The sequence below is a fragment of the Microcaecilia unicolor genome, chromosome 14 (assembly GCF_901765095.1).
Source record: "Microcaecilia unicolor chromosome 14, aMicUni1.1, whole genome shotgun sequence".
Classification (NCBI taxonomy): domain Eukaryota; kingdom Metazoa; phylum Chordata; class Amphibia; order Gymnophiona; family Siphonopidae; genus Microcaecilia; species Microcaecilia unicolor.
In genome coordinates, this window is record NC_044044.1 from 32,637,065 (window position 1) to 32,652,254 (window position 15,190).

The window sequence follows — 15,190 nt, forward strand, 5'->3', positions numbered from 1 at the left end:
ACGTAGCCTGAAGGGGAGTTATGACTAGATTAGTTATACAACAAAAAGTTTACTTAATGCTCTACATCAGTAGCATCTTTAATCTTTTCTTGTTCCCTTCCTTTGGGTCTCTTTTAATCCGGTTTTTGAAGTACAGTTAGTTCAGGTGAAATCTCCAGAAGCCCCGAGCACATTGCAGTGTTAAATACTTTTTCAAGCTGATCTGCCATTCATTATTCCTGATCGTCACATGACTCTGTTTATGTTTAACAAAGGGAAAAGTCATATTGAATGTTTATTGATCAGATATAAATTTATGTTCCCAAGAAGGATACACTCCTTTCACAAGTAGATGTCTTTAATACACAGGGTCTACATTGAATGAGTGTTATTAATATTGAAAGCTTTATTTTCTAATACAACTTTTTCTTAGAGCTGCTTTGACCTCCCTGTTTTTCAGGCTGTAAATGAGAGGGTTAAGGATGGGAATTAAGACATTGTACAACAGAGCAAAGTGTTTGTTTTGATCCAGTGACTGCATGGACGTTGGTCTCATATACAAACATAAGAGAGTCCCATAGTAGAGAATAACGACCGTGAGGTGGGAGGAGCAGGTGGAGAAGGCTTTGCGCCTCCCCTCTGAAGAACGGATCCTCAGGATGGCAGAGATTATGTAGACATAAGATGTCAGAGTTAACAGGCAGCAGGGCAGTGCTATCAAACCACCAAACAGTAAGCTCATGGCATCAACAAAATCTGTCCTACTGCAAGACAATGTCAACAGAGCTAAGAGATCACAGAAGAAATGGTTAATCTCATTGGATCCACAGTAAGATAAATGTGATACGAGGACAGTGTGGGTCAGTGGGACGAAAAATGCAAAGGCCCAACATCCAATAGCCATCAGTACACTGGCTTTTTCATTCATAATAATAGTATAACGAAGGGGATGGCAGATAGCCACATAACGGTCATAAGCCATGGCTGTGAGCAGAAAAAATTCTACATATGTGAAGGCCAGAAAAAAATACATCTGTGTCAAGCACCCCTTTATGGAAATACTCAGTCCTTTCCTTAAACAAATATCCATAAGTTTGGGGAGAGTGAGTGAGGTGTTAAAAATGTCGAGGAAGGACAAGTTAGAGAGGAAAAAGTACATGGGAGTGTGCAGATGAGAGTCCAGACACGTTAGAATTATAATAGTGAAGTTCCCCATCAGGATGATCAGGTAAACTAGTAAAAACAGAAAGAAAAGTGTAATTTGCAGATCTGGAAATTCGGGAAATCCCAGAATGATGAATTCTGTCACTCTGGTGATATTTTCCTCTTCCATAATAATCTGGAACTAAAAAGAGGATGGAAAGAGATGATTAGAATATCCTCTTATTCCAACGAGCAGGTGTGAAGCTGTGAAGACTGTCCCCAACTGTGACATACAGAATAATAGTTGTCTATGTTCTGCACAGATTAATTGATTCATAATTAGTTGATTAGATTGCATACATTGAAGCTAGGATGACCTTCCATCCAACACTGAAGATAGGAAGACCTTCCATCCAACACTGAAGAGAGGAAGACCTTCCATCCAACACTGAAGATAGGAAAACCTTCCATCCAACACTGAAGAGAGGAAGCCCTTCCATCCAACAGTGCCTATCCCAGAACCTTTAAGCATGTGGTGAATTTTTGTTTTTCTACATATAGGGACCCTTTTACTAAGACGCCTAGGTGCTTATGTGCCTCCAACATGCATTAATTTGGAACTACTGTTTGGCTACTGCGTGCCCTGGGCGTTAATTGCATTTTTTATGTGCATCAGAAAATATTTCTATTTTTCCACATGTTCATTTTTGGCCAAAAAAAAGGCCTTTATTTCAGGCACACTGAAAAATGGACCTGCGTGCGTGTATTTTTTGGCACACCTTAGTTAACGACCTGTTGGTTTTCTTACCATGTTTTTCCTTGTCAATTTTCTGATTTCCATGATAATTTTTCTTGAAAACTCACGTGTAAATAAGTCAATTATAATTTTACAAGGAAGCACAATCATTTTAAAGCAACATGAAAACGCCAATGATATTTGATGTTTTGTGTTGCTTCCCGTTTCAATAACACAAAAAATACTGAAATTACATTTTTACAGCACTCAAATCTTTTTTCACAGTGTCTGCAACTTTAGTTTTTTTGTGATGTGATATTTCTAAAATTCACCAATTAATGATGAAATAGATATGCAGTACAACAAGAGTTATGGAGGAAAGAGAGTTAAACAAAAATATCAAAGCATAATCAAATGAAATAATGAAAAAAGACATATTTTCAAGGCAGTCCCCTACATAGTGATATTAGTAGGGTGAGCAGAGCCGGCAGGGCTAGTGGGTGGGAGGCGGGGCTAGTGCTGGGCAGATACAAATCAAAGGTATACACATAAAGTAGCACATATGAATTATCTTGTTGGGCAGATCGGATGGACCGTACAGGTCTTTCTCTGCCATCATCTACTATGTTACTATGTAGTAGCATTAGTAAAATATCACTCCTGTCTCCACAATCAATCAAGGTCTATTTCTTTCCTTTATTTACCAGCTGTCTGCCCTTTCCACCCTATTCAAATTCTTTTGATTTCTACCTTCCATTAGAAGCTCATGGGGGAAGGGTACATTGTACTTTATTTCTGTGTGTAGCTCTCCATCTTGTATGACATCTCCCTGGCAGGGTGAAATATTCTGGATTCCCCCTCAAAATTCTAAACATTTGTTCTTGCGATTAATTGTGCATTTGCTTCAAATTTACAAATTTACTACGAATTTCTGCATTTGTTTTTGTTATCCAATGATTTATCAGTGGGTAAAAGCTTCTCCGAGAACCTCCAAGACATGCATAAATAAGGAAAGAACTCTCTAAAACCAAATAATGCTAAGGTCGAAAGCGTAATAAAATGCATCAAACCACAGCCCTTACCTTGGAAATAATGACTGGCTCTGCCCAAGCTCTGATCTGGTAGTGCTCAGCAGTCAAGGATATTCATACTTACTGCAGATCTCGCTGGGGAAAGATCCCTGAGGTTGAAAATGTGGAGCAAATGGCAGAGAACTGAGAGAGTCCAGCTTTTAGTGAAGATTACAATTTCTGGTATTCCTTGATCAATAGGAATAGTGAGGGGAAATTACTGCACAGCACAGAACTGAGCAGGACAGGACCAGGAAGTGCAACAATGATATACGGCCACTAAGAAAGGGATTAAAATGTGGTTAACGTCCAAACCTTGCTTCACTGGTTCCCAGGCACAAATACATTTCAGTTTTTTTCTGGCATGTTTTGAAGTTGTCCTTAAAGACAACTTGTTAGGCGAAGGAGTAGCGAGCACAGTGTAGGCGACTGACTCACAATATGCCAGATATCAAGGTGCTGAAGAGACCTTTAATAAGTTGGCAAATAAAAGACTTGACATGAGTCATGTTTTGGCCACAAGACCTGCATCAGGAGTTTATGCAGAACCAATGTGAACCGCACAAAAAAAGACCACTTTAATAACCCTGTCTACTACTGATGAAGGTCTTGTGGCCGAAAGACGACTCGTGTTGAGTGTTTTCTTTTTCAACTTATTAAACTTCTGTTGGACACTTTGATATCTGGCATACAGTGAGTTTGTCGCCTTTGCTGTCCTTGCTATTCCTTGTTTAGTGAGGAGGGTTGTTCTTTTTAGTTTTCCTGTTGGTTTATTTATATGATTTAGGCAAATGTAATATAGCGCCAAGTTAGGAGCCATCATGGTGGTGGACAAGGTTAACAGAATATTCAGGACACAAAGACAATCAGACTAAACTAATCAATCAGTAAGACACAAGGGAAGAGGAGAGAGCAATAGCACAGCATTAATTAACCGTCATACAAACAAGCAAAAGGAAGCAATAAGAAAGGGAGGGGTGGAAAGAAGAAAAGGAAAGTGGGGGCAGGAGTAAGTCAGGGAAAGCATGGTGGAAGAGTCAAGTTTTTAGGAAAGCTCTACATTTTCACAAGGAAGGTTAACGGTGGCTATCCGCCTGAGAGTACGTGGGGGCTACACAGCCAACTGCTGAGTCCCATGAAGAGACCAATGAGGGGATAATTAATTGGTTAGTAGAAGAAGAATACAGTGTTCTCTGGGGCCGGTGTGGAATCAGTAAGGACCAGTGACGAGAGCTTTCTGAGCAAGGAATAGGATCTTCTATTGGATTCTATACTGGACATGCAATCAATGTTGGTCAAACAGAAGGGGAGTCACATGGTTGAATTTGTTAGCACAATAAATTAGATTCACAGCAGTATTTTGAATCAATTGACGGCGTCTAAGTGAATTTCAGGGTACATCAAAAAGGGATTACTATAATACTTTAGTGTATGATTCAGAGTTTTCACGGCTTGGGGCTCCAGAGATTCACAGGATTTCAGCACATCCTATGTGATAGGGAGTTATCGACAAGGAGGCCTAAAGACAGGAGTTTGTCCCTGAAAGGAATTATCATCTTGTTTAACATTATCCCCCCTGTTTACAAAGCCATGCAGTAATGCCGACACAGCCCATTCAATGGAGTAGGATATATGTGGTGGGATAGAAGGATAGGAATGAGAAATCTATAGGCCCTCAGTATTCCCAGCATTGAGGGAGAGTTTATGGATAGCTATAGAAAGCTCTCTTCCACTGACTGTGCACGACTGGGAGGCATTTGCACTCAATGCGGACTGCGTAAGTATATTTGAAAATAGACCCCCCCCCTTCCCCCATGGCCCCTTGGGCATCTGTTTTTCCCTCACGGTCTTGTCTCTCCTATGATGAAAGGTGATCTCAGAGGAAGATGAAGGATAATACCGTACAAAGGACTTTGCACAGAGTCATTCACTTTGCAGAGGTCACTTCCTGGAATACTTTATAGAGCACCAAACATGCTTTGCAGGTGGTCAGTCTGTTCCTCCAGCTACTTGTTCTCACCTCAGCTGACCATGTCCAGTCCATAAAGCTGGTGTAAATGATCACTATTAATGAACATCTTGGTGCACTGAATTCTGGAGCACAGCCCCACAGGACCTCTGCAAGTTTTCTATTAATTCTGGTCAATTTTCTGCTGGAAGTGGTTTGATTTGTTAATTGAAACAGAACCAGCAAATAAAAACCATAATAATGAACAAATATATTGTACACATTGCTATGCAAAAAAGAAATAAATAAAATGGAAAGTTATCCTGGTGAACAAATCAATGTGTATCACATAATATTATCAATGAATGTTGTTCAGGCTGTTCTATAACTTATTGTAACTTGATATTAAAAAAAAATGCGTACAGAAGATGAATAGAACATACAAACATTTGAGATTAGTAGTACCAGAATATTTCTATGTTGTGAGCATTGCTGGTATTGCATGTCCTCATTATATTGTTACCAAGCCGATAACATTTTAATTTTAAAAAGTGGATTGTGTCATGTGCCTAAACGGCCACTAGATGTCACAATGAATTATACCAGCTTTACAGAAAGGAAAGGACTTAACGTGTTACATGATTAAACAAGACCACCGTCTAAAAAAATATAATAGAAATATAATTAGGTTTTATAAGAGCATAGACATAAAAAAAAAATCTAAACAGAAACGCCATGAAAATGTGGACACTCAGAGGCCCTTTCACTTAAGGCGTGTCAAAAAAATAACCTGCACTGAGGTAGGCATGTGTCTTGGACGCCTGCAGGTCCGTTTTTCAGCTTGCCTGCAAAAAAGGGCCTTCTTTGTGGCCAGAAATGGACATGCTGCAAAATAAAAACCTGTGCACGTCCATATTTGGCCTGAGACCTTTCCGCCACCCATTGACTTACTGGTAAGGTCTAACCAGGCAGTTAATTGTCAGTGCATGTACACTACCGATTACCACCAGGTAAGCACCACACAGTAGAACATTTCTACCCTATGTTTTGGATGCACGTCAAAAATGGAATAACCACCCGGGGCATGTGGTACCCGAGTGGTAGTTCCAATTAGATGCGCCAATTAGGGCCCCTAAGTGGACAGCACCAAAGAGATGTTACATGTCACTGAACATCCGGTGGGAGATAACTGGGTAGGATCCACCCCCACCTGGTTATCACCCACTGAATATCGACCTGATGATGTCAACATTCACAGAACATGGATGTTACTACTACTACTATTTAGCATTTCTATAGCGCTACAAGGCGTACACAGCGCTGTACAAACATAGAAGAAACACAGTCCCTGCTCAAAGAGCTTACAATCTAATAGAGATGTTATTCTCACAAGAATGACAGGGTATCACTGCTCATTCAATTTCATCTCTCCGTTGGCAGAATTAATAAATAGTTGCATCGTACAAACTTCTCTCTCTCCCTAATAACTTTTGGACCCTTTATCGAATTTCATTCCAATCTGTGCCACAGACAGTGGATTATCCAGTGAGCTCTGGCTCACACTTTTCCTGTGTCCTGGACACCCCAAGACTTAAAGTTGCATCCTCTTTCCTTCCCTTCCCTATAAGGAAAACGAAAAGGTCTGTGGCCAAAAAGGGGCAAACGAGAAAATATTTAAAAATTATTATTAATATAAGGGACCCTTTTACTAAGCAGCAGTAAAACATGGCCTGTGCTTTGCTGAGCTCGGGTCTTTCCCACTCGCGAAGGCCACTTTTACCACTGCCACTAAATGGCTGATTTTCACATTTCTGCAATAATGGCCATGCATAGATGCAGCCTAAGGGGGAAATATGACCATATTGGGTTTCATGCTAGATTAATTATACAACAAATAAGTTTACGTAATGCCCTACATCAGTAGCATCTTTAACCTTTTCTTGTTCCCTTCCTTTTTGGAACAGACCTCATTTATTTCTTCTAGACCATGGTGCAAATGTGGTGGGTCTCTTTTAATCCAGTTTTATTTCTACAGGGAAACATGCCAGGTTAGTTCAGTTCAGGTGAAATCTCCGGAAGCTAAGAGAACTCCATTTATTATTCCTGGTCGTCAGATCACTCCTTTATGTTTCATAAAGAGAAACGTCATATTGAATGTTTAATGATCAAATAATCAATGTAGACCCTGTGTATTAAAGACATCTACTTGTGAAAGAAGCGTTTCCTTCTTTGGAACATAAATTTATGACTGTTATTAACAAACACAACCTTTTCTTAGGGCTGCTTTGACCTCCCTGTTTTTCAGGCTGTAAATAAGAGGGTTAAGGATGGGAATTAAGACATTGTACAACAGAGCAAAGAGTTTGTTTTGATCCAGTGACTGCATGGACGTTGGTCTCATATACAAACATAAGAGAGTCCCATAGTAGAGAATAACGACCGTGAGGTGGGAGGAGCAGGTGGAGAAGGCTTTGCGCCTCCCCTCTGAAGAACGGATCCTCAGGATGGCAGAGATGATGTAGACGTAAGATGTCAGGGTTATGATAAAGCAGGGCAGAGCTATGATAGCTCCAAACATTAAACTCATGACATCAATAACATCGGTTCTGCTGCAAGACAATGTCAACAGAGCTAAGAGATCACAGAAGAAATGGTTAATCTCATTGGACCCACAATAAGAGAAATGGGATATGAGGACAGTGTGTGCCACTGGGACGAAAAATGCAAAGGTCCAGCATCCAATAGCCATCAGTACACTGACCTTTTCATTCATAATAATGGTATAACGAAGGGGATGGCAGATCGCCACATAACGGTCATAAGCCATGGCTGTGAGCAGAAAAAATTCTACATATGTGAAGGCCAGAAAAAAATACATCTGTGTCAAGCAACCCTTTATGGAAATACTCTGTCCTTTCCTTAAACAAATATCCATAAGTTTGGGGAGAGTGAGTGAGGTGTTAAAGATGTCGAGGAAGGACAAATTAGAGAGGAAAAAGTACATGGGGGTGTGCAGACGAGAGTCCAGACACATTACAATTACAATAGTGAGGTTCCCCATCAGGATGATCAGGTAAACTAGTAAAAACAGAAAGAAAAGAGGAATTTGCAGCTCTGGAAATTCGGGAAATCCCAGAATGATGAATTCTGTCACTGTGGTGATATTTTCCTCTTCCATAATAATCTGGAACGAAAAAGAGGATGGAAAGAGATGATTAGAATATCCTCTTATTCCAATGAGCAGGTGTGAAGCTGTGAAGACTGTCCCCAACTGTGACATACAGAATAATAGTTGTCTATGTTCTGCACAGATTAATTGATTCATAATTAGTTGATTCGATTGCATACATTGAAGATAGGATGACCTTCCATCCAACACTGAAGAGAGGAAGACCTTCCATCCAACACTGAAGAGAGGAAGTCCTTCCATCCAACAGTGCCTATCCCAGAACCTTTAACCATGGTGGACTTTTGTATTTCTACATTTACTGAGTTTTTCCTTGTCAATTTTCTGATTTCCATAACAATGTTTCTTGAAAACCTCATGTGTAAATTCCACATGAAGTCAATTATAATTTAGCAAAGTTGCACAATCATTTTAAAGCAACATGAAAACGTCAATGATATTTGATGTTTTGTGTTGCTTCCCATTTCAATTACACAAAAAAATACTGAAATTACATTTTTACAGCACTCAAAAATTTTAGAAACAACAGATCATACAAAAAGCCAAATTAACGATAAAATAGATGTGCAGTCCAACAAGAATTAGGGAGGGAAGAGAATTAAACAAAAATATCCAAGCATAATCAAATGAAATAATGAAAAAGACATATTTTCAAGGCAGACCCCCTACATTGTGATATTAGTAGCATTAGTAAAACATCGCTCCTGTCTCCACAATCAGTCAAAGTCTATTTCTTTCCTTTATTTACCAGCTGTCTGCCCTTTCCAATTCCCGGTTGTTTCTTCCTCCTCACCTCCAGATCTTCTTTTGTCTCTCTTCCCCCTACACCCAGATCCTTCTTCAGCTCCCTCTCCCATACACTGCTCGTTTCAACATTACATTTTCCACCCTACTTAACTTCTTTTGACGTCTTCCTTCCATTACATTAGAAGCTCATGGGGGAAGGGTACATTGTACTTTATTTCTGTCTGTAGCTCTCCATCTTGTATGACATCTCCCTTGCAGGGTGAAATATTCTGGATTCCCCCTCAAAATTCTAAACATTTGTTCTTGCAAGTAACTGTGCATTGATTCAAATTTTACAAATTTCCTACAAACTTCTGCATTTGTTTTTCTTATCCAATGATTTGTCAGTGAGTAAAAGCTTCTCCAGGAACCTCCAAGACATGCATAAACAAGAGACAAGTACAGCAGAAATAACTCATCTCTAAAACTAAATAATGCTAAGGTCGAAAGCGTAATAAAATGCATAAAACCACACCCCTTACCTTGGAAATAATGACTGGCTCTGCCCAAGCTCTGATCTGGTAATGCTCAGCAGTCAAGGATATTCATACTCACTGCAAATCTCGCTGGGGAAAGATCCCTGAGGTTGAAAATGTGGAGCACATGGCAGAGAACTGAGAGAGAGTCCAGCTTTTAGTCTAGGTTACAGTTTGGATGAAGGAAAATGTAATAGACAAGTGCAATTTCTTATTACTGATTTTGGGGTCATTTTATTAAGCTGCCCTGAAAAATGTCTTGCTCTAGTGTAAGCTTGTGTTTTGGACGCACACAGATCCATTTTTCAGTACGCCTGTAAAAATGCCTTTTTAAAATTTTGACCAAAGATGGCGGCAAAATAAAAATTGACGCCTGTCCATATTGGGTCTGAGACCATACCGCTTCCATTGACTTAGCGGTAAGGTCTCACGCGTCAACCGGGCAGTAATGGTCTATGCTCGTCAAATGCCTTTTACTTCCGGGTTGCGACGCACACCAAAAATGAAATTACCACCCAGGCCACGCGTATACGGCTTAGTAAAAGGGCTCCTTTAGTTTTCTTCTGCTTTTACTTCTGTGAACCCAATGCAGCCTAATGGGGTAACAGGGCCATGTTAGGTTTCATCCTGTATTAATTTATAGCAAATAGTAACATGGAGGGGCATAATCGAACAGCGCTGGCCAAATAGATGGCCGGCCATCTTCGGGGCTGGCTCCGCAAAGGGGCGGAGCCAACTGTATTTTTGAAATACGGTTGGGGCCGGCTAAATCGATCGCCGGGTTTAGAGCAGATGGCCGGCTTCGTTTTTCAGCCATAATGGAAACCGGGCCCGGCCATCTCAAACCCGGTGAAATGCAAGGCATTTGGTCATGGGAGGAGCCAGCATTTGTAGTGCACTGGCCCCCCTCACATGCCAGGACACCAACCGGGCACCCTAGGGGGCACTTCTAAAAAATAAAAATATCTCCCACGTGCATAGCTCCCTTACCTTGGGTCCACCTGCACTGCACCCACTAAAAACTGCTCCAGGGACCTGCATACTGCTGTTAGGGAGCTGGGTATGACATTTGAGGCTGGCACACAGGCTGGCAAAAAATGTTTTATTTTTTGGGGGGGTGGGAGGGGGTTGGGGACCACTGGGGGAGTAAGGGGAGGTGATCCCCGATTCCCTCCGGTGGTCATCTGGTCAGTTGGGGCACTTTTTTCAGACTTGGTCCTAAAAATAAATGGACCAAGTCCAGCCGGCGAAATGCTCGTCTGAGCCGGCCATCTTTTTTCCATTATGAGGTGAAGCCGGCCATCTCATAACCACGCCCCCGTCCCGCCTTCTGTACCCTCCCTTGAAGGTTGGCTGGCTCCGCGACAAAAAGGCAGTTGGTAACGGCCAAATTCGGCTTTCGATTATACCGATTTGGCCGAGATCGAGGACGACCATCTCTAAGGTTGATCTAAATGTTAAGATTTGGTCGTCCCCGACTGTATTATCGAAACGAAAGATGGACACCCATCTTGTTTCAATAATATGGGTTTCCCCTCCCCTTCGCCGGGACGTCCTACGAGGACATCCTCAGGAAAACTAGGGCACCCCTTTTGATTATGCCCCACCACGTATAACAGACCTCATTTGGGGGGGGGGGGTGACTTTGGTAATGGTGCATCTGTGGAGGATTTGGGTTCATTTTCAGTTTTTTTGTTTTGTTTTTGCTCTACAGGGATACAGGCCAGGTTAGTTCAGTTCAAGTAAAATCTTTGGGAGCTCAGAGCACAGATTTCAAGTTGATACACCATTGGTTTATTTCTGTCAAATAGTTACAACGTGGGACATACATTTGGGAAAATAAATAAATAGATACATTTAATGTTAGGTATAAGTTTATGTACAATGAAAGAAACACAGGGTGTACATTGGATGCCAGCCATTTGAATGTTATTGACATTTGGAGAATTATTTTCTATTAAAAAGTTTTCTTAGGGCTGCTTTGACTTCCCTGTTTTTCAGGCTGTAAATAAGAGGGTTAAGGATGGGAATTAAGACATTGTACAACAGAGCAAAGAGTTTGTTTTGATCCAGTGACTGCATCGATGTTGGCCTCATATACAAACACAATATAGACCCATAGTATAAAATAACGACTGTGAGGTGGGAGGAACAGGTGGAGAAGGCTTTGCGTCTCCCTTCTGAAGAACGAATTCTTAGTATGGCGGAGATGATATAGATATAAGATATCAGGATTGTCGTAAAACAGGGCAATGCAATGACAGAACCAGCAACTAAGGTCATACCTTCAACAACATGAGTGTTGCTACAAGACAGTGTCATTAGAGCCGAGACATCGCAGAAGTAATGGTTAATCTTATTAGACCCACAATAAGAGAAACGTGATATGAGGACAGTGTGCGCCATTGGGACAAAAAATGCAAAGATCCAACACCAAGCAGCCATCATTATGGTGACTCTTTCATTTATAATAATGGCATAGCGAAGCGGATGGCATATCGCAACATAACGGTCATAAGCCATGGCCGTAAGCAAAAAAAATTCGACATATAGCAAAACCATAAACAAATACATCTGTGAAAAGCACCCAACTGAGGAAATCCTCTGACTGTTCCTTAAGAAGATATCCAGCAATTTGGGAAGAGTGAGAGATGTGTAACAGATGTCGAGGAAGGACAAGTTGGAGAGGAAAAAGTACATGGGGGTGTGCAGATGCGAGTCCTGGAATATTATGGTTATAATAGTGAGATTTCCCGTCAGGATGATCAGGTAAATCAATAAAAACAGAAGGAAAAAGAGAATTTGCAGCTCTGGAAATTCGGGAAATCCCAGAATGATGAATTCTGTCACTGTGGTGATATTTTCCTCTTCCATTAGAATCTGGCACTAAAAAGAGATGGAAGGAAGGAGGTGATTAGAAACCCAATGAAATCAGGGGTGAGAATATGAAGAAGTTTCTGAACTACAAATGCACTCTACCCTCATCTCCCCTTACGTTCCCGCCCGTAACCTCCGTTCACAGGATAAATCCCTCCTCTCAGTACCCTTCTCCACCACCGCCAACTCCAGGCTCCGCTCATTCTGCCTCGCCTCACCCTATGCTTTGAACAACCTTCCTGAGCCCTTACGCCAAGCCCCCTCCCTGCTCGTCTTCAAGTCTTTGCTTAAAGTCCACCTCTTCAATGCTGCGTTCGGCACCTAACCTTTACCGTTCAGTGAATCCAGACTGCCCCAACTTGACTGCCCCTATCGGACCGACCGTTCACTTGTCTATTAGATTGTAAGCTCTTTGAGCAGGGATTGTCCTTCTATGTTAAATTGTACAGCGCTGCGTAACCCTAGTAGCGCTCTAGAAATGTTAAGTAGTAGTAGTAGTAGAAATAGAAATTAATAGTATATAGAGTACATTGAGGTTAAGAAAACCTTCCCCTCAAAAACATCTATCCAAAATGTATTACCTTTTTCCTAGAGAAATACCAACTAGAAGGCTGGCAAAAGCTCCTTAACTTTTAGTTTCCTAGTGTAGACATGCGTTCTCCAGATGACCATTACCTTTTGCTCATTTACTCAGTTCTTTCCTAAAATACTCCAGCTGTTTGCCAACATAATATAGTTTTATCCCAAAGGTTACACAAATATATCATCAATTATAACAACCCAGAAACCACCAATTCATTATAACTATATATAAATATTAAAAGGTTTTACTTTCAACTGTAATGTATTAAATCTGTCGGGGAGATGAGAGACAGCCTGATAACCTCCCTACGGCTAGGTACAGATACCTTTTTAAACAGCCTCTTAATATTTCTAATATTTACTGCATAAATTTCTTGCTGCACTCTCCCCTCAGGAATAAAAAGCAACATTAATACACTGTATATTCAGTCTCACATCTGCACTCACGCAACTCTGAGCGAGAGTAAAACTGTGGGATCAGAACATTAAACTAAGTGTCCACATTGAAGCATTTCTTGAGCGTGCGGTGATTGTCTATATCTGCTGTACTCAAATGCTGGGCCACCCTTCAGGAGTGGGGTGATCACTGAGAGACCCACCCCAAAATAGCCAGGTCCCCTGCAACCAGTCACAGAATCTATGACAAGGCAGAATTGGTGTGTAGAGCCTGAGCTCTATCATTAAAACGTGGGGACCATGGGTCGATTTTAGCAGACAATGGAAAAGGTGCCGGTAATCAGTACCCCCAAGTACCCTCCCTCAAAAAAAGCCCTGGTCTATTTGGAATACTTCCTTTTGGCCTCGGACTGACAGATACCAACACTCGCATGTATCTGTTTCAGTCAGCCAGCCCTCCCAACTGACAACAGTTGCCCTTGTGGCCAGTAAGAATGTCTTCCCTGCTCACAAGGGCAACCAGCAGGCTCAACAAGCACATGGGAAAATTCCTTCACTGACATCCACAACATTCCACAGCCTCTGTACGACCTTTACCTTCAGATTATGGCAAAAAAAATCCATCCCTGACATGATCTCCCTGCCTTGAGTTCCCGTGGATCCTTCTGCAAACCAACACTCTCCCTGCTGCACAGCTCGGCTCTGTACAAGTGCAAAATTACCCCCTGTTTCTGCCGAAGCCCCAGCACTGCCTGCCTGCATGGAGACGTGGCAGGGAGAGAAACTTGGTAGGGTTGTTTTTTTTTTTAAACCCTGGTTATCTTATAATCAAACAGTGCTTATAAACAAGCTCTTACAACTGGGACTTCAGTGTACATTTCATCCCACAAACCAACACCAGCAGATCTGTTGCTCATGATTCTCCTGAAATGTGTTATATAAGGTCACCAGATGCGCGAAGGGAGGAGGAGATGCTTCAAGCAATTGGTAACCCATCCAACCACTTGGTTAATTTTAACAAATTCTCTTACGAATTAGTGAACAGTGCTAAAGGGCAGTAAAATTGTCTCCTTTCCATGATCATTTTCCTTTTAAATTTATCTGTAAATCTACTTGAAATCAATTTTTTTAAAACTGTGCATAATTTACACAAGGACAAATAGTCATTTTAAAACAACGTGAAAACACCAATGGTATTCGTACAGCAGAAAACCCTGACTGCTGCATGTTATTGCCCCTTCGATCTAGGTAAATCCACAGCCTTTACCTTGGAAATAATTACTGGTTCTGCACAAGCTGTGGTCTGGTCCTCAGCAGTCAGGTATATTCATAGTCACTGCAGATCCCACTGAGGAAGGATCCCTGAGGCTGAAAGTGTGGAGCACATGGCAAAGAATCAGGAGACTCAGCTGTGGGTCTGGGTTAGACTATTTGCTGCTCCAGGAAGTGTAAAAATTGTTTACAGAGATTTGTAATTTATGTGATTTTGTATTTTTTGCCGAGTTGGAGGAGGGTTACCATACATCGTCTTTTAAGAGGACATGTCCTCCTTTTCAACTTCTTCAGATGTGTCCTCCAGGTTTTTTTCATTTTTAGGAAAATATCCACTTTTTCTTTTATGTGCCTACAACTACCTCACTATGCACATTCCCCTGCCTAAATTCGGGCTTGTGCCCAAGATATGCGTGCAATTAATTGATTAATGAGCCCTGTACTAGCAACGATTGGGTGCAAACAACCAGTTATTGCAGTTAATTGGCCTCAATTAGGATTTGTGCGCTATTCTGTCAGGCGCGGCTCCTTAATCCAATGTTGTGTATCTGAAAAGGGGCAAGTTGGGGGCATTATAAAATGTTATGGGGGAGATTCTGTATGTGGCACCTACAAAAATCAGTGCTGACTAAGCGTATTCTATAATCGGAACCTAGATTTAGGCGCCAACTATGGAATACGCATATTTATTTATCAGGATTTATTTATTTACCGCCTTTTTGGAGGAATTCACTCAAG

General features: G+C 41.3%; 3 protein-coding genes across 3 annotated transcripts; all 3 read right to left on the reverse strand.

The window, feature by feature from the left end:
• Positions 1-385: 385 nt before the first annotated feature.
• Positions 386-1,312, reverse strand: LOC115457409 (olfactory receptor 1009-like). Its single transcript, XM_030186827.1, has one exon. It carries the CDS (start codon positions 1,310-1,312, stop codon positions 386-388), a length of 927 nt encoding a protein of 308 aa, XP_030042687.1.
• A 5,818-nt stretch (positions 1,313-7,130) lies between these two features.
• On the reverse strand, positions 7,131-8,054 carry LOC115457410 (olfactory receptor 1019-like). Its single transcript, XM_030186828.1, has one exon. It carries the CDS (start codon positions 8,052-8,054, stop codon positions 7,131-7,133), a length of 924 nt encoding a protein of 307 aa, XP_030042688.1.
• Positions 8,055-11,272: 3,218 nt separating this feature from the next.
• Positions 11,273-12,199, reverse strand: LOC115458437 (olfactory receptor 1009-like). The gene has a single exon (XM_030188404.1). It carries the CDS (start codon positions 12,197-12,199, stop codon positions 11,273-11,275), a length of 927 nt encoding a protein of 308 aa, XP_030044264.1.
• Between the last annotated feature and the right edge of the window lie 2,991 nt (positions 12,200-15,190).

Coding starts and splice junctions, on each gene's coding strand:
- LOC115458437 (XM_030188404.1), bottom strand. CDS start 12,199: ATGGAAGAGGAAAATATCACCACAGTGACAGAATTCATCATTCTGGGA.
- LOC115457409 (XM_030186827.1), bottom strand. CDS start 1,312: ATGGAAGAGGAAAATATCACCAGAGTGACAGAATTCATCATTCTGGGA.
- LOC115457410 (XM_030186828.1), bottom strand. CDS start 8,054: ATGGAAGAGGAAAATATCACCACAGTGACAGAATTCATCATTCTGGGA.